The sequence below is a fragment of the Syngnathus typhle genome, linkage group LG16 (genome assembly GCF_033458585.1).
Source record: "Syngnathus typhle isolate RoL2023-S1 ecotype Sweden linkage group LG16, RoL_Styp_1.0, whole genome shotgun sequence".
Lineage (NCBI taxonomy): Eukaryota > Metazoa > Chordata > Actinopteri > Syngnathiformes > Syngnathidae > Syngnathus > Syngnathus typhle.
In genome coordinates, this window is record NC_083753.1 from 56,344 (window position 1) to 70,467 (window position 14,124).

The 14,124-nt window shown below is 40.0% G+C and overlaps 2 protein-coding genes across 3 annotated transcripts in view; one reads left to right on the plus strand and one right to left on the minus strand.

Annotated features, from left to right (window-relative positions):
* dnajc17 (DnaJ (Hsp40) homolog, subfamily C, member 17) overlaps positions 1 to 14,124 on the minus strand; it is a 41,457-nt gene that overhangs the window by 21,464 nt on the left and 5,869 nt on the right. For both annotated transcript variants that reach the window (XR_009718372.1, XM_061301040.1), the window contains exons 6-10: positions 13,583 to 13,700; positions 12,801 to 12,850; positions 11,756 to 11,833; positions 10,579 to 10,659; positions 10,391 to 10,492 (exon numbers count right to left, since the gene is read on the minus strand). Coding sequence is in view for 1 of the 2 variants with exons in the window: in XM_061301040.1 (XP_061157024.1) it covers positions 10,391 to 10,492; positions 10,579 to 10,659; positions 11,756 to 11,833; positions 12,801 to 12,850; positions 13,583 to 13,700 (429 nt within the window). In the remaining variant the exon portion in view is untranslated. The remainder of the gene's footprint in view (positions 1 to 10,390; positions 10,493 to 10,578; positions 10,660 to 11,755; positions 11,834 to 12,800; positions 12,851 to 13,582; positions 13,701 to 14,124) is intronic.
* On the plus strand, positions 3,264 to 7,237 carry LOC133169120 (cdc42 effector protein 3). Its single transcript, XM_061301041.1, has 2 exons — positions 3,264 to 4,038; positions 5,020 to 7,237. The coding sequence occupies exon 2, from the start codon at positions 5,161 to 5,163 to the stop codon at positions 5,773 to 5,775; it is 615 nt and encodes a 204-aa protein (XP_061157025.1). The 5' UTR covers positions 3,264 to 4,038; positions 5,020 to 5,160; the 3' UTR covers positions 5,776 to 7,237.

Consider the following 14,124-nt stretch of genomic DNA (forward strand, 5'->3'; position numbering starts at 1 on the left):
TCAGCACTCATTATGAAGCTCAGCAGACATAAAACCACAAAGGTCTGGTCCATTACAGTGTTGTTGAAGAGCAAACACTACACAGAGATTAAGGTCCAAATCTACTTCCTGCATTTAACTGTTTACATGCATGTCTTGAGAACATCTGGTTCCTGAATGGAATTCCTTTGATAAGGGAGCAAAAGCGAACGAGTCTGCAGACATGGGTTCAATAAATACCTCCTACAGATCATTGACTGTGACAACCAGTTATACAGTTCACAGATTTTGAATGCACAATGTTGTGGAAAAATATTAGTTTATATTATATTACATTACACATTATAGTGCATTAAATTCTATTACATTACATTTATTATATTATCAAGAATGCACACAAGTGGTGCGCAAGTGCGCATGTGCACTGGAAATTGAAGATTTGAGTCCTTGCCCTTGCTCGCTGCCAACATGCGTGCAGTTGGAAATATAATCAGCACATACTTAACATTTTATTTTGACTCAATAAATACTGTAACGGCTGCGGACGGGCCAGATGTTGCCCACGGCTCCAACTTTGCCCAGATGTGCTAAGTCTTTAAGTCCGTCCATGAGGTCAATAGGACAGAAAACAATGAGTACCGGGGGGGAAAAAAAAAAAAACTTTAGTGCTGACTTTGAAAACCACCTCAAAATTGTGATGTATATCATATACAGTAATGCATTTGCCAATAGTTTCCCCAAAGCCATGACAATAGAGTGAAGAATGACGGAGTGCAGGTAATCAATGTTGCGTGCGGACTACAGACTTTCTAACAGTGAGAAGAGTGAAGGGAGGGGGTTGGTGCATATACTATATAGTCATATATGCACAGGGTTGCATGTGGTCACAATACTAGACAGAATTGAGGCCTTCGGAGGGAGCTATTTGGAAACTGTTAAAGCAAAGGAAATAAACAGTGAAAAGAGAAATGGCAACGGAGGCCTGAACTTTTGGTGCCCTGGCATTTCTCATGATGGATGAGCTAAAGGATCCCAGAAATAGCAAGTGTGCGAGGGGTTTGGCTTCTTTAATATCCAACAATACATCGTTATAAAAGCAAAAGTATGTCTTTCACGTCCTAGTCTTCCAGGAAAAGCTCTCTGATTGCAACAGATTTCCTACTGAATAAAAAAATGGCTGTAAGACTGCAGTCTCAGCTTTGGAGATGTGAAAAAGAGGTCAGGCAGGCAGAAAGAAATGTCCATTCAGTCTGCTTTGCCGTGTTATCGTCTAGAGAGCAGAACTGGTGGAACGCATCCATGCTTACTTGAAAGCTCTTCTCTTAATGGTAATTCCGTATCAGAAATGTACTTAAGCCAGAATCTAGCTCTACATTCTTAACTTGACCACCCACATTTAAGAAGTAGAAGTGTGGATTGTGACGAGGAAACTAATCCCACAGCCAAATCCAGAGAGGACCTCTGAGGGTTTTTTTTTTTTCTCTATGCTTGCATCAACACGTAAAGTCATCAGATAATATTTCTGGTAGTGTCTCACCATTCCCAATCAAGCCTATTCATCTTCCGACGATGCTTGCCCTGATACAACTCTGATTGCATGCTACTCCGAGCATTAAGTCTTACCCTAAAATTCAATAATACCACACTTGGACTTTGACTAGAGGCAGATTAGCCATTCTTGTGATCGTAATGCCGCGGAATGTATGCACTTTCTTTTTTTGTGGAGTTCCTTTTGGAGCGTTGTCAAAGAAATCCAGCTTTGAGTCATTTCACTAGAGACAAACAATGATGACAAACACTGACTCGGATGGTTCTCATCTAAATTACTGCAAGAGGATTACAAAAAGATAACAAGTAGGAAATAAATTTGTTTTGGAGATGACCACAAAAAATGGGCAACTCGTCAAATAAGACGATCTATTCTTAGCAGAAAAAAATGGATTGGTCAGACCAACTTGGTCTAGTCATGAGGATGTCATGACTTGAGGATTTAAGGACGGTACCCCAGATGTGCCAAAATGTGCCACCAATTTGTGTGTGGCTGCGTGTGATTCTTTCAGAGGTTGCTAAAACAATTTAGTGGATGCAAGCATCCAAAGGAAAACCCGGAAAAGCTTCAGTTTGGGCTTCTTGCATGAGTCAAAGCAATATCTGGAAACGGTTTTATCCCGTGACATGAAAAATATGTGGAATCCAAAATTTCAAACCCAACATAGCTGCATCCACCACACTGGCCACTCTGGTTAGGAGACTTATGCAGAAATCCAGTCAGGGCTGAAGGCATCTGTATAGCATGACAACAATCGTAACGCCACTAAGCCCATCCTCGGTAAATCGGAAGCCGTGTGATCTCATTCCCAAATATCTGAAATAACAGTGGCTTCAGTCTGATTGCAGACAAGAGCGTGAAAGCAGTTCTGTGGTCATACAGTAGGTGGTTGCAAGAAAAGGGTTTCTCAGAGGACAACCGTTCATTAATGTTGTGCTTTACTGTTGAGTAAATGTTATGATAATTTCATTTGCGTGATTAATTGCATCTGGACTCCTGGCACCAAAAGAGAACAAGTGGGGCGACGCCTATTGTTTATTAGATGAATGTGAACGATACCGCTGGGTATTTATCACGAGCGAACAAGAGGAAAGCTTTGAATATGGATGAACTCGCAGTTTTATAAACATGACGGTAATATCAGAGCAGGGTGGTCAACTCAATCAATCTACTAAATAAAATAGGAGTACCATATTTTCCGCACTATAAGGCGCACCTAAAAACCTCCAATTTTCTCAAAAGCCGACAGTGCGCCTTATAATCAGGTGCGCCTTATATATGGACTCATATTGAGCCACTACAGCAGGCATGTCCAAAGTCCGGCCCGCCGGCCAAATGTATATATCTTATATATAGACAAAGTTTTAAAATGGGCCATTCATTGAAGGTGCGCCTTATAATCCGGTGGGCCTTATATATGGACGAAGTTTTAAAATGGGCCATTCATTGAAGGTGCGCCTTATAGTGCGGAAAATACGATAAGAAAAAAATGCATAGCTTCAACAGCTGCCAATTAAACACGGCAAAGGGATTTTTTTTTACCCTGTGATTTGCATCCCTCTATCACTATTGCATTCCAAAGTCAGGAGATGTGACAATTCCAACTGTAACCGGTTATCTCTTGCTTTTATCTCTTGTGTAATCACCGCTGCCTGCACACACATGTCTGTGTGCGATACTGTGCTTTGATTATACAGTGAAGCTGCAGGCCTCCGGTCAGGCAGAAGGGCCTGTAGAGTGGGACGACTTTGGGGCTTTCGACAAGCCAACGGAAATCATGAAATCAGCAGAGCAGGGAGACAATGACATGGAGATTAGGGATCAGTTAACCTCTGGGTAGCTGGCTTGTTTGCTCACTGACCGTGACTTCCTGCTTTTTACAAAGGCGCACGAGACACAACTTGTTGCGTGCGCTATGGGATGTCAACCATTCTCGCCCTGACACTGTAGTTGTGTACTTGAGTCAAACGTCAGATCAGTAACATCAGTAGTTTTACTACCGCGCCCACCTTCTTTCGTAATAGGTGCAGCCAAGTATCGAGCAGGATTTACGTTTACGCTGGTGACTAGACAACCGAGGTGATATCATCTGACGGCTGACAACGATCCTAGAATGTGTTGCGTGTACAGTGATGAAATACCTTTTTTAAAAAAAAAAAATTCCACCTGAAGGCTGTGACGCGCTTGGACTCTGACCTCACCTGGTTTTATTGCTCAAGCAAGGACTTTCAACGGCAACACACTTGGAAGTCAGCTGAGAAAATGGGAGTTACCACAAGGAAGGATTATTGAAGACTATCTTGATGCAAAAAGTCCTGTTGTGTCACTGAGGAAAATCCCAGATTGCCACAGTTGGTTTAAGAGCCATTGAAGTCTTCTCTGCAGCAGTTGAACAAGCCTCATCATGTCAAGTTTGTCAAGGTTCAGGTATGAGGTAAAACCAAGTTTCATGGCAGATTTGAGTGTGCAAGCCTGGAGTGCAAATATTCCGTATTTGCTCAAGAACATAGGTAAGAACAAATTAATCTTTGATTTATTCTTTGAATGTCAGGTCATGTTTTCAAGAGCTAGATTCCTAATCTTAAAGGAGAATCATTTATGGCTGCATTTACTGATCACTTAAGAGTGTTTCTTGGCCAATCTGCTTTAATGGGCTTCTTTAATTTAAACTTGGCTACGTTGAGTGTTTCCTGGACAAAACCTCATAGCTGAGTTTCTTCCTTGGCCAGACTGACATATTGGGATAGGAATGTTGCTCTGTCCGTGCGCTTCGATCTCCTGCTGCTACTAAAGTGCCGATAAAAGCTTTACGGGGCAACAAAACCTGTTTGCTGTAGTGGCTTACAAATTTAAAAAAGTGAGTGTTTCAAGTCACGAACATAGCTCTAATGTGGGCAAAGCTGTTTGGGAGACCGTAAAATCACAGACCCTGACACAATTGTCTAATCTACACGCCAGCATTGGTCCACTCAGTTTGGTTTTACTTAATGCAATAATTATAAGTCGCGAAAACCTGAAAGGCTTTTCGTTTTCTTTCAACATTTTATTATTTCGTGTATGACTGTTTGATTTCTACCAACCCACTGTTTTTTTTTTTTTTTTAATATAGCCTTGAACAATTCTGAACTCGGTTCAAATTACTCATGAAGAAAATGTTTTTATGATTCGAGTTCTAAGCTTTTTATTACATAAACACTGACTACAACTACAAACTTCACAAACATGCAAGATTCTAATTTGGGTCGCAACTTTTACTGGAAGTCTTTGGTTGCAAAAACAGACTTTCGCTGAAAGATACACAACAGACCTCACCTGCTTTAAAGGGAAATGTGGATTAAATATTTGAATATTAAAACTTCAAAGCAAACTTGAGCGCATAACAAGCCCAAATGTTTACGTTATGTCAAATATTTGAGATAGCAAAGGAAGAAATTATTATACTGGAACTATGACAATTTATTAATTTGTTTTTGTTTTTATTTTTTTTGCAGATGCCTAAGATGCCTCCAAATTGTCAAATTCCAAGTGTTGACTGTTGAACGAAGGACATACCAAAGGGTTCTACAACTTTGCTGATCATCTTAATTGGACATTACAAAAAAACTGTTAATTCCGCATTAAAGACTGCCAAGATGCCACTTCGAGCATCCTTGCACAGAAAGCCAACCGCTGGCCATTGGTCAAGCAGACACTCAAAGCGCAGAGAGGTTCTATCTGTCAACATGATCAGTTTACCTCTTGCTGATTTCCGCCATATTTCACATATTGGTACAAACGCCCAGAGAGACAGCTTTGGAGACCTTTCCTTCCTAAAAGTGGGCCACAGTATGCTTCTACAAAGCTCCTTAAGTGAGCAAAATCTCTTCTTGGCCTGCTCGCCACCACCAAAGCCGCCTCGTCTGAATATGGAGGCGGAGGGCTCGGAGAGCTCCGACTGGCCTGTGGACCTTCGAGAGAATTCCAACCAGAAGAGGAAGAAATGCATTTCTATGCCACTACTGGACAGCGAGGAAGGTGAGGATGAATTGGCGAGCAGCCACGAAAAAGGAACCGACGTTGCAACCAATCAGTTTTCCAAAGCTGGATGGGACAACTTGAGTGCAGACATAAATGGAGACTCCTCGGTGGTCGGTGACGAAATTGAAGGAAAACAGAAAGAGGAGGACAATGGCTTTTCTTTTAGCCTCGACCTGGGTCCGTCCATTTTGGACGATGTTCTGCAGGTGATGGATAAACTTCAACAGTGAATGAAATGGAACGCGGAACAAAGAGGAATGCCATAACTCTTGGGAGAACCATGTTAAGAACCAAGAGATACATTTGCTGACCCACTCAAAGGTAGACCAACCCCCATCTCTTATTCCATTGCCTGTGGTGGCAGGTTTCGCTGTAGCCCAAGCCAGGCCACAGGTCCAAGACCTCAGAGACGAGAAAAAAAAAAAAACCTGAGCGGGCTGTTTTCTTAGCTGCAAACTGAGTCCCATACTTTGGTGAATGGCACACGAGAGAGAAAGTGATACTTCCACACATGCGGGGGGTGTCGAGGGAAGAGAACCAGAGACATCCATTACAGCTGTAAAAGTCTTGATGAGGAATTAAACACAACCATCTGACCAAACAAACCTCTGACATGAAAAATATATCACACACTCTTGCCCACATGAAAAAGGTACATGCAAATGTGGGCACATAGAATTAAGAAGAGAAGCTACATCTCCAGTCAGTCATCCTTCATTGGAGATAGAAAGATGGTAGTGTCAATTTGTGGGGTAAATCCAAAATATGCCACATACCAAAGTGCCACAAAAGTCAAAGCCAAAATGTGCCACATATCAAAGTGCCACATGGGTCATGCGTGAACCACAAGCATCCCATTGCTAAAAAATAGAATTTGAATTTTTTGCATGTCCGACGGAAACGGCAATGTTGTGGGCATGTCTGCACTGTATTGGTTGGGATTTCTCCTATTTTTAAGTGAGTTTCATTGTCCCTGATTGTTTTTATATTTGAAATCAGAAAAACATATTGCGAAATAAAACATGTACCGTTTTGTATTTTGGAGACGTAAAGAAATGTATATTTAAAATTCCAACACAAATGGTTTTGTGGCCAAAACTACTTTTTGTCAACAAATAAAAAGGATGACAAGACATTACTCTAGATTTTTAAAGAAAAATCCATTGTGACGAAATTAGTCTTGGTTTGCCATAATTAAGGAAATTAAGAAACATTTTTATGTGCAGAATAAATTATTTTCACTATTTAAAAAACAGAAGTCTTTATTTTAGTGGTGCACTGTGAGGAAAAAGCATATTGAGCAATGGTCAATAAAAGGTACTGCAGGCAATTTGCATGAAATGGTATAGACATAATACCCTGTCTGATACAACGGTGGTTTAATCAAAGTTTGTTTGTCGGCGAAAAGAACCATGATGTAAAGCTAAATTTGAAAAGGTAAACATAATAAATTCTGGTATTTTACATGAAGTCATTTGTGGGGGTAAAATGTGACAAATCACAAACTACAAGTGCAATGATATGGCCTGCACAGCATAAATCTCAATCACATCTGCTTTTGCTTCTCTCCATCCAAACATGTAAACTTGCTGTCACACAGAATACAAAAAACGCCGTCATCTGAGTATGGCTCTTATGATTGATGCATTTTGTCAGGGATGAAATAAACACTGAAAATATCGTTTTGGCAAATGAGAAATGTGTCCTTCTAATGTCCCAGCACAATTTGATGCTACTGAAATATATTGCAGGTTTCATACACACACACACACACACACACACACACATGGCCATCTTGCGAAATTCATATTGTTTGGGCTGTCTGTCAAGTCATTTCAGAAAATGTTTTCCGGTTAAAGTTGGGTTGGGACCAAAACAACCCAAGGCAGATATTCAGAACAGGCAATCATTTTGACATTTTGACAAGAATAAAAATCACACCATACCTTTCCAAAACAAACGTCTCTTTTTCTTCATCGGTACATTTTGCTTTAATCAAAACCAATACATCCTTCCTATAAACTTGAACGTCAGATTGTTTGAGCACCCAAATCCATAATAACAATATGAAATGTTTTCTCATGTGAATTTAGTCAGAGATTGTATAAAAGGTGAAGGTTACATTCACAATGCAATGGTTTTCCCAGTTTTCCAAAGTGTCACATTTAGTGTTGACACAGTGCTGCGTCATCCTATGGAAAGGTTTATTGTTTTAAATTCTTATTTTAACCTCCAGGATCCCTCGCCATTCCCTGGCCAACAGCAGAACCCAGCGTGTGTTTTTTTTTAGCCTTCGGTCTAGTTTGAATCCATCTCATTGTGTTGTACTAGCCTCATTCAACAATTGACGCTACAATATGCTATGACCCGTCCTGAAGAAAATTTTGATTCGGCATTAATTTATAATTTGCATTTCTATTCGAGTCATCACCGATCTTTGCGCACACAGAACAAATTGATGGATAACCACAGTTGAAATGAGAAGTCAAGAAAAAGATGTTTAAATTACTGTACAAACAGTTTGGGTAACAAATGCAAGCAGCATATTTGATGACTAACATCAAGTTTATTTCCATGAGACTTTTAGACCTATCCAGGGTGAAAGTAGTAACAAACTGATGAGCTAGAAAAACAATCCCAGAGGGGAAGATCAGCTGCATCTGGTTTGTGTCATGACAAGTCAGCAATGTTGCTTCGGGATGAATCAAGCAGGGACATGCACAAGCATAAATCCTATATAATGGATGTATTGCAGGGAACAATAAATACTTAAAATGGCAAAGTTATGGAGGAGCTGGAAGATATGGTAAGATATTATCCGTACTGTACTACGATCATACACGATGACAAACTAGAATAGAAAACCCAAAAACTTTCGGCTACTTCTGGTCTCACAAACATGTGAAACGCTGACATACATTCAAGGCCATGTTATTAATTTGATTATCACTAAAGATATGGACATTACATTTGTTATCGAAAGGATTTGGCAATATTGGATTATTTCTCTGAACTAAAAATAATCCCAAAAGTTCAGGCAACCACTGTGAATACTAAAAAAGGTACAGAAATGAAAAATCACTAAGTCTGAACTGTGAATGCAGAAACAGTTGATGAACTTCTGGATAAATTCACCTGGAAAATCTCAAATATCCTGGATGATGTAGCTGCCATTAAAACCAGGACCATTTTATGCCAACCTAAAACACTTTGGGGGTGCACTACAAGCATTTGAAATCAAAATGCAGGAAAACTTCAAGAGCAAAACACACCCACTCTTTTAGGCCTCATTTTTGGCCTGTGAGTCTTAAGTATTATCCTGAATGTGTGTGCATGTGTCTGTTCCCCGTAGAGAACATTACATTTGGACTGGAAGCTATTCCTCACAAGAGCCTCTTCCTTGTGTGTTTGCAGCTGGCCGATGTGAAGAGGTGATATCGGGATAAATAACAGGAGAGGGATCTAATTGTTTGATTTCAGATGATATCCAATGAGATGGGTCCTCTAAGGTTTTAGCCACCGACCTTAAACCAGATGTGGCTCAACATTATGTCATGTGGGGCCTCCTTACACTTCCCAGAGAAGACTAATTTGAAAATCCCCCAACAACCGTGTCCTTTTCAGTCTCAGGTGCAGAGTTAAATCGATGAAGCAATCGTCTTTGGATATCAGTAAGGCTAACTAGGTTACTGTAATAAGATTTCAAAAGATTAGCGTGACAATTCCCAGTGCAAAGCCTAAATCTCCCTTAGCGAGGGGACATGAGGGGGTGAATCAGTTTTTTATCTCTGGAGACTCGGAGAGGTGATGGGGTAATTTAAGTTGGTGATTGACTTGATACAGCGGCTTGGTAAATGCAGGCACAAAAAATAGCTAAATTACGGACTGCCTACTGGCAATACATTTCAAGGTGATCCAGATGTGCATATTAAATTTGAACATTACCTTCCTTCTGCAATTTATGTTTATATTTATTTCAGTAGCAGATATTTTGAGCCCCTTTTTTGCCTCAACACTAAAAAAATGAAAAGAAAAAAAAAAATCTAAGTACCGTATTTTCCGGACTATATGGCGCACCGGACTATAAAGCGCGCCGGACTATAAGGCGCATCATTCAGATTTTTAATCCAAATCAAATCATTCTCCATTTTATCTTTTTTATTTTATCTTCGGATGCAACAAATGACTTTATAGTCACAAAATAATGATTCATCGTCTTCAGCGGGTCACTTAAGATTGATTTTGTGACACAATGCTTCGGGCCAGTTTAAATTTAGGAATTTGGTCCATATACAAGGCGGACCGGACTATAAGGCGCACGGTCGGCTTTTGAGAAAATTGTCGGGTTTTAGCTTACAAAATACGGTACATGGAGTCGGAATAGACATAATTATGTCTTTAGGAGTGAAGGGTTTCAATTTCAAGAGCGTTTATTGACGTATGCTAGCTTAACATTATAGCACGGTGCGCCGTCTGGGTCCTGTGAAGAACAACATGACTGGGGCCCTGCAGGTCAGTACCGCTAATGAACAGCGGACCGAGAGGCTTGGAGCCAGCACCGGCTCACACTCTCTCCTCTTCAAAGCAAATAAACTGAAGATCATTTGACCAAACAAATTGTTCAAAGTCAGGCAATAGTAGCAAAAGCCTGGCTGCACTCTTTGCACCAATGATACGCAATAAAACCGCTGAAGGTTTACATACCTCTCTTTTGTGGGAAAGTGTTTAGAAAATGGTATTTTTATTGCAAGCAGTCCCGTGAGAAGATATATCTAATAAAAAGCTGGTGTATATTCTGAAAGGCGGATAGATTTCCAACATTTTTAGGTTCGCGTATATCTGTACCTGTGTTAACTGAGATGCAGGATCAACTTCTGGCTGGCCTTCGAGCCAACATATCTTCAATGGATTTTTACTCAGGCCACTTTCATTCTTTACTGCCAGCTCCTAAGGATAAAAGTTTGTGATTATGCATTAAATATTATAATTAACAAATGAAATAAGGGTTGCTAGAACATGAGTTGGGTACTTACAGCTGCCCGCACAGTTGCAAATTCAACAACAGCGCTTCCTTTCTTCTTACTTGATACCATCACGTTCAAAACTTCTCCATACTAGAGGTGAGAAATGAGGGGGGGGGGTGGTCAAACGGGGGAAGAGATGAACATGAAAATTAGAGGCTCATTTCAAAATCATATGAAATGCGACAGAATGTTGGAATAAAAAGATGAGCTTCAATTTAGACTTGGTGGCTGAACATACAAATGTATGAAGAGTAAGAATAGAAATTGTAATTTTATCAGCTCGTAATAATATCAACCACAAGAGCACCTCGACTGATCTCATTTGAGTCAATAACACAGGCCAGAAGTCGTCCTTTTAGACTCCAATTTTACCAAACAAAACAGAGATCCAATGTTAATATTTTTTTTAAAAAATATTACTCTTTAGCAGACTCTCAAAGGAGTTCAAACAATATATATTATTCAAAACGCCACGAGGACACTCCACATTCCATACTTGTTTTCCCACACCACGGTGGCTATTTCTCTTACTCAAACCATTAACTGTCACTCATTACAGCTTGCCATGTCAAACAAAGATTTTTTTTTTCTTCCCCCCCAAAAACCTTCATTTCCCACAGTCTTTACGCTAACATCCATCCCATCTAGGCTCCTCTCAGATGCGTGCGTGCTAGGGAGAAATTCAAACGCCGTTTTTCCACACAGCTTGACGTCAGTGACACTTGCCCTATCCTCATTTGAGGCCGGCATACTCCCCAGCTTTGCAATACTCATGATTGAAGTATAAGGTGGTGCCTGGGTTGCATGAGAAGAGCACATTTCCTCATGCCTCCCTTGGTATTGCTTAATCACCTGGTAAGAGGGGCACAAACAATGGCGTGCGCACCTTTAAAAGGGCACTGCAACATTGCCCTCAGCACTTTCACCACAACAAAACTTAATGGGCCTTGTTTAAAAGGAAGGGGGGGGGGGGGTAACTATCCGCAATTCTTAAGTCATGCGGGCCTCATATGCAGGTTTGATAGCTTGGAGCGCTGTATTAAAAGTAGCGTTAAGAAAAACGCAATGTTTTATGCAAGCAATCTCGCCGTAGTAAAGGGCATAAATGTGATTTGTAATGTCTTATCAGGAAAATAATAATTATTTCCAATGTCCTTTTAAACAGTTCCCTGTCATCTGTCCTTACCTTTTGTAGAAGTTTAAGAATGAAATCTTGAGAGTAGCCACCATTTGTACTGTCCTCCTTTTTACACTTCCACTTCAACTGAAAAGAAAACAGAGGTTAGTGAGAATGATACCTTGGAAGAAAAAAAATATATCATGAAATCAAGAGCTGCAGGGAGTAGATCCATGTTATCGTGACAGACTCCTTAAAAGCTTGATGTTTAGCTGAATATTTTGGGAGAGCCATATTTTTAACTCAGCTTTGATTCCCACCATGTTACATGATGTTGCTTTAGAAAATACTGGCCAAGCCTTCTTTGCAACGCCCGCAAAAAAGCTTGCGCCATAGCCACGATATTCATGAGTTCCTTTGCTGCTAAAAGCAGATCTTGCGCAACCTCTCCAATCAATCACAGAGTTACGGCCCAGCAAACATCACAAAATAAAGCTTTATTATTAATGGCAAGCACAAAGTGTTTATTCAGCTCCAGCTCTGTTAGCTGTCAAAGAAAGGGCAGAATTTCTGGGAATGTGAATGTTTATGCAGTCACTTTTACAAAAAATAATGGTAAAAGTGAAATGTTGAGGATTTGCTTGATGTGATGCCTAAGGTTGCATCTCACGATACTCTCCGTTCAAATTCAATTAATGATTACGATACAACTGAATGAAAGCAGCTAACACTGAATTATCAAAAGGGAATTAACAATTTAATTTCAAAGTGTTGTCAAGGCTGAGAAGCCTTTCCAACACAAACTCAGTACACATGAAATTTAATGTACTACTAATAATTTAAGTCCATGAACACGGGCCCTGACATCGTCCGCCATGGGGGCTGTAGTTTGTTGTTCTAACTGAGCACAAAAATGTAAGGGAATTCCCTCCTGCACTGGACAGCTATCAATTTTTAAAAGCAGATTTAAAAACATTAGCTAACATCCCCAGTGTCTGTTAATATTTCAGGCCGTTAATAAAAAGAGCTATATAACGAGCCGTACTTTAGTAGGCAATTTCAAATGTCTGCTAACATCAACGGATAACTGAAATTACCGCTCGATTATGAGTACCTTCAATTTAGGGGTGACATTGCTCTTAGAACATCTTCCTGATGCGTTGTCTGGAAGGGATAAAAAAACAGAGGGCGTTAAGTTGAAGAAGTTAAAAGATAAAAAAAAAAAAGAAAAATGCTTTTGTTCGGGCTGCCACAGAACTAATGCATATGGATGAACATTGTCACATAAAGAAAGCCACAGAATTATGATTTAAGTGAGAGAGTGAGTGCGCGAGAGTGAGAGAGAGCAAGACAGCGAGAGAGGGAGAGAGCGAATGAGAGAGAAGACTTTGGGGGGCCCGACTGCAAGTTAAAGATGTGCTGACTTTGCGTGAGTAATTTACACAACCACAAAAAGAGGCCTAATTTCAGGCCAGCATTCCAACTTTCTTTTACCTTCACGCACATCTATACAATTGATTTATGACCCCCCCCCCATGTCTCCAAAAATGGGAACACAGGAGATTTTGTGCAAAAAAATGTTCATGAGGTCAAGTTCGAGTTGCGTGCGTATGTGCTTGATGTTTGACATTCCTATATAAACATGCCAAAATGCCTACCTGCCAAGAAAATAAGACTCGTCGATTCCAAAGTGTTATAACACATAGCCACATATCTAGTTATTGTTTTTGTGTGACTAATATCTGGTAAAAACCTGCCTGCCTGCTGACAGCTCTACTGACAGTTTGATTCACTCAAATAAGAAGTAAAACGATTTTGTTTTACATCTCATGATGTTCCGTTTACATTGGAAACTATCACAATGGATGAGATTGTAAATAAAAAAAATAGAAGTACTTCTGTGACTGTAGTTTCCCGTGTTCTGCTGTTCTTCTCGTTCTCTTTGGATCTGCTCTCTGATGAGCCTCTGTTCTTCCTCAAGCTGTCTGGATCCCTCCTCCCTCAAACGAGTAATCTGGTGGGAAAAAAAGACATACAATACAAAGATGTAACAACTTTGAAGACTGGGAAAATATGAATCTTGGCATTTTGTTGAACAACAATTAATCTCTGTCAATACCACATTCATAAAGTAAAAAATAATAAATCAGTTACAGAAGATGAAGCTTACATAAAATTCCTGCATTCATTATTAAAAATGGTACATTTTAACCAAGACAGAGTAAAAGATGCAAATAGTGATATCTCAGGACTTGATTGAAAATAGGATAATGCCCCCTACTGGTGAGTTTCTCTCCACCAAGGCAAGAGGCCATATAACGTGATGCTATGCTATGACTCAACCTGGAAGCATGCACGCTATTTTCATTTATCATTGCATTTCAGAATTAAGTGTGGCCAGTCATGCAATATCACCTCAAGGGTTTACACACAATTAT

Excerpts from the sequence above, each read along its gene's own strand:
- LOC133169120 (XM_061301041.1), top strand. The coding sequence starts at position 5,161 with ATGCCACTTCGAGCATCCTTGCACAGAAAGCCAACCGCTGGCCATTGG.